General features: G+C 44.7%; 1 protein-coding gene across 1 annotated transcript; it reads left to right on the top strand.

Annotated features, from left to right (window-relative positions):
- LOC132396418 (general transcription factor II-I repeat domain-containing protein 2-like) lies at positions 1-1,275 on the top strand. The gene is made up of 2 exons (XM_059973957.1): positions 1-1,108; positions 1,194-1,275. The coding sequence occupies exon 1, from the start codon at positions 502-504 to the stop codon at positions 1,102-1,104; it is 603 nt and encodes a 200-aa protein (XP_059829940.1). The 5' UTR covers positions 1-501; the 3' UTR covers positions 1,105-1,108; positions 1,194-1,275.
- The last annotated feature ends 531 nt before the right edge of the window (positions 1,276-1,806 follow it).

Genomic DNA, 1,806 nt, shown 5'->3' with positions numbered 1-1,806 from the left:
CCTGCGGCTCCCGAGCCATTTGTGGCTCTTTCACCTCTGTGCTGCGGCTCCCTGTGGCTTTGGGAAATAATTGGTCAGTATTTAATTAAAATGTATTTTATGTTAGTTTGTTAGCTTTTGAAATGTAATTATGGTGATCTTGTACAACCTAAGTGTAGCGACACATTTCCTGCCACATCATAAAACGGCTCACAATTAGCCAGCATTCCGGCTAAGGGAGATAGCCTACGGGGGTTTGTGAGTACGCGTCTTTTGCAGCATCTGCGTCCATGGGGGCTGGGTTGAGGGAAGCTGAAAAGCAAGGCTGTTTAGTTCGAATAAAGCTATCTTTGACTGCAGTTTACTGACACCGCTACAACGTGTTTTTATCGCTGGCTGTCCAGACGGAAGGTGCTGAAACGCTTTGTCGCGTGTCTGGAAGAAGTGAAAACTTTCCTGGGCAGCAAAGGGCTCACCTTTCCTGAGCTGGAACAGCCAGAGTGGCTGGAAAAGCTACACTTCATGGTAGACATGACAGCGCACCTGAACACGCTGAACACAGCTCTTCAGGGGAAAGGACGTACAGCCCTGCACCTGTTGGAGGATGTTTTGGCATTCGAGCGCAAGTTGACAGTGCTTGCCAGAGATTTACAGAAAGGCACTTTGTCTCACTTCCCCAATTTGAGAGAGTTCAAACAAGGTCACGACATGATAATTTCGGAGTATTTACATTCTGCAATCATCGCAATGCAAACATCGTTTGGGAAACGCTTCTGTGAGTTCAGAGAGGAAAAAAACACATTATCCTTCCCGGTCACTCCCTTAAGCATCGATCCTTCCCTACTGAATACGACTGCATTGGCAGGTGTGAGTCAACCTGATCTTGAGATGGAACTGGCCGACATAGCCGACAAAGACATATGGGTGTCCAAGTTTAGACGCTTGACAGCAGACCTTGAAGATGTTGCCCGTCAGAAGGCCGTTCTTGCTCAGAAACACAAATGGAGTGATATTGAAAACCTCACAGATGACAGCTTGCGATCCTGTGTAAAGATGAAGGTGACATCATACAGCCCTGATGTGCAGACGCTGTGCGCTGAGGTCCAGGAGCAGAAATCCCATTAACCAAGTATGATAAATATTTTAATTGCCTATTATTTTACTCATATTCATATTTTTTCATTGTTCAGTGAAATAGTCCTTTCATTTTTCAGGATGACAGCTGGCTGACGTTATTTTTGGTTTGCTGCTGGCGGAAAATTTAAGTTCGGCGTTTTTCATAAATACAAGAAGGACTCAAATAGACATTGAATATTTTACTTAAAAGTAACTTTCAACCCAACGTCTTTTTTTCGGAGTTCAAAATGTTTTTGTTGCATGCAGAAATGTAATTTCGTTTTCTCTGCAGGAGTTTGTTTAGGAGTTTATAGTTTGTTTATACATAGCATAAAGGCAAAAAAAACGTTGTATGCAGTGTTATTTCATTTTAAATGTCAAACGGGTTTTGCGGCTCCCAGTGTTTTCTTTTCTGTGGGAAACGGGTCCAAGTGGCTCTTTCAGTGGTAAAGGTTGCTGACCCCTGCCCTAGCCCATTTCCCTTCAGCCTATCACTTCCCAGCTCTCTACTTCATCCCTACCCCCACTTCTTATCCCCCCTCGACCATCCCATGTTACTTCACTCCTGATGAAGGGTTTCGGCCTGAAACGTCATCACTACCTCCTCCCATAGATGCTGTCTGGCCTGCTGAGTTCTGCCAGCATTTTGTGTTTTCAGAAGGCATCGAGTTCATCTGGTAGTGAAGCATCGCTGCCATTCAAGCTATTGGG

This window comes from Hypanus sabinus, chromosome 7 (genome assembly GCF_030144855.1).
Source record: "Hypanus sabinus isolate sHypSab1 chromosome 7, sHypSab1.hap1, whole genome shotgun sequence".
Taxonomy (NCBI): domain Eukaryota; kingdom Metazoa; phylum Chordata; class Chondrichthyes; order Myliobatiformes; family Dasyatidae; genus Hypanus; species Hypanus sabinus.
This window is presented reverse-complemented; position numbering and strand designations above follow the sequence as displayed.

Bases quoted from the DNA above. Each gene is read 5' to 3' on its own strand.
- LOC132396418 (XM_059973957.1), top strand. From the start codon at position 502: ATGGTAGACATGACAGCGCACCTGAACACGCTGAACACAGCTCTTCAG.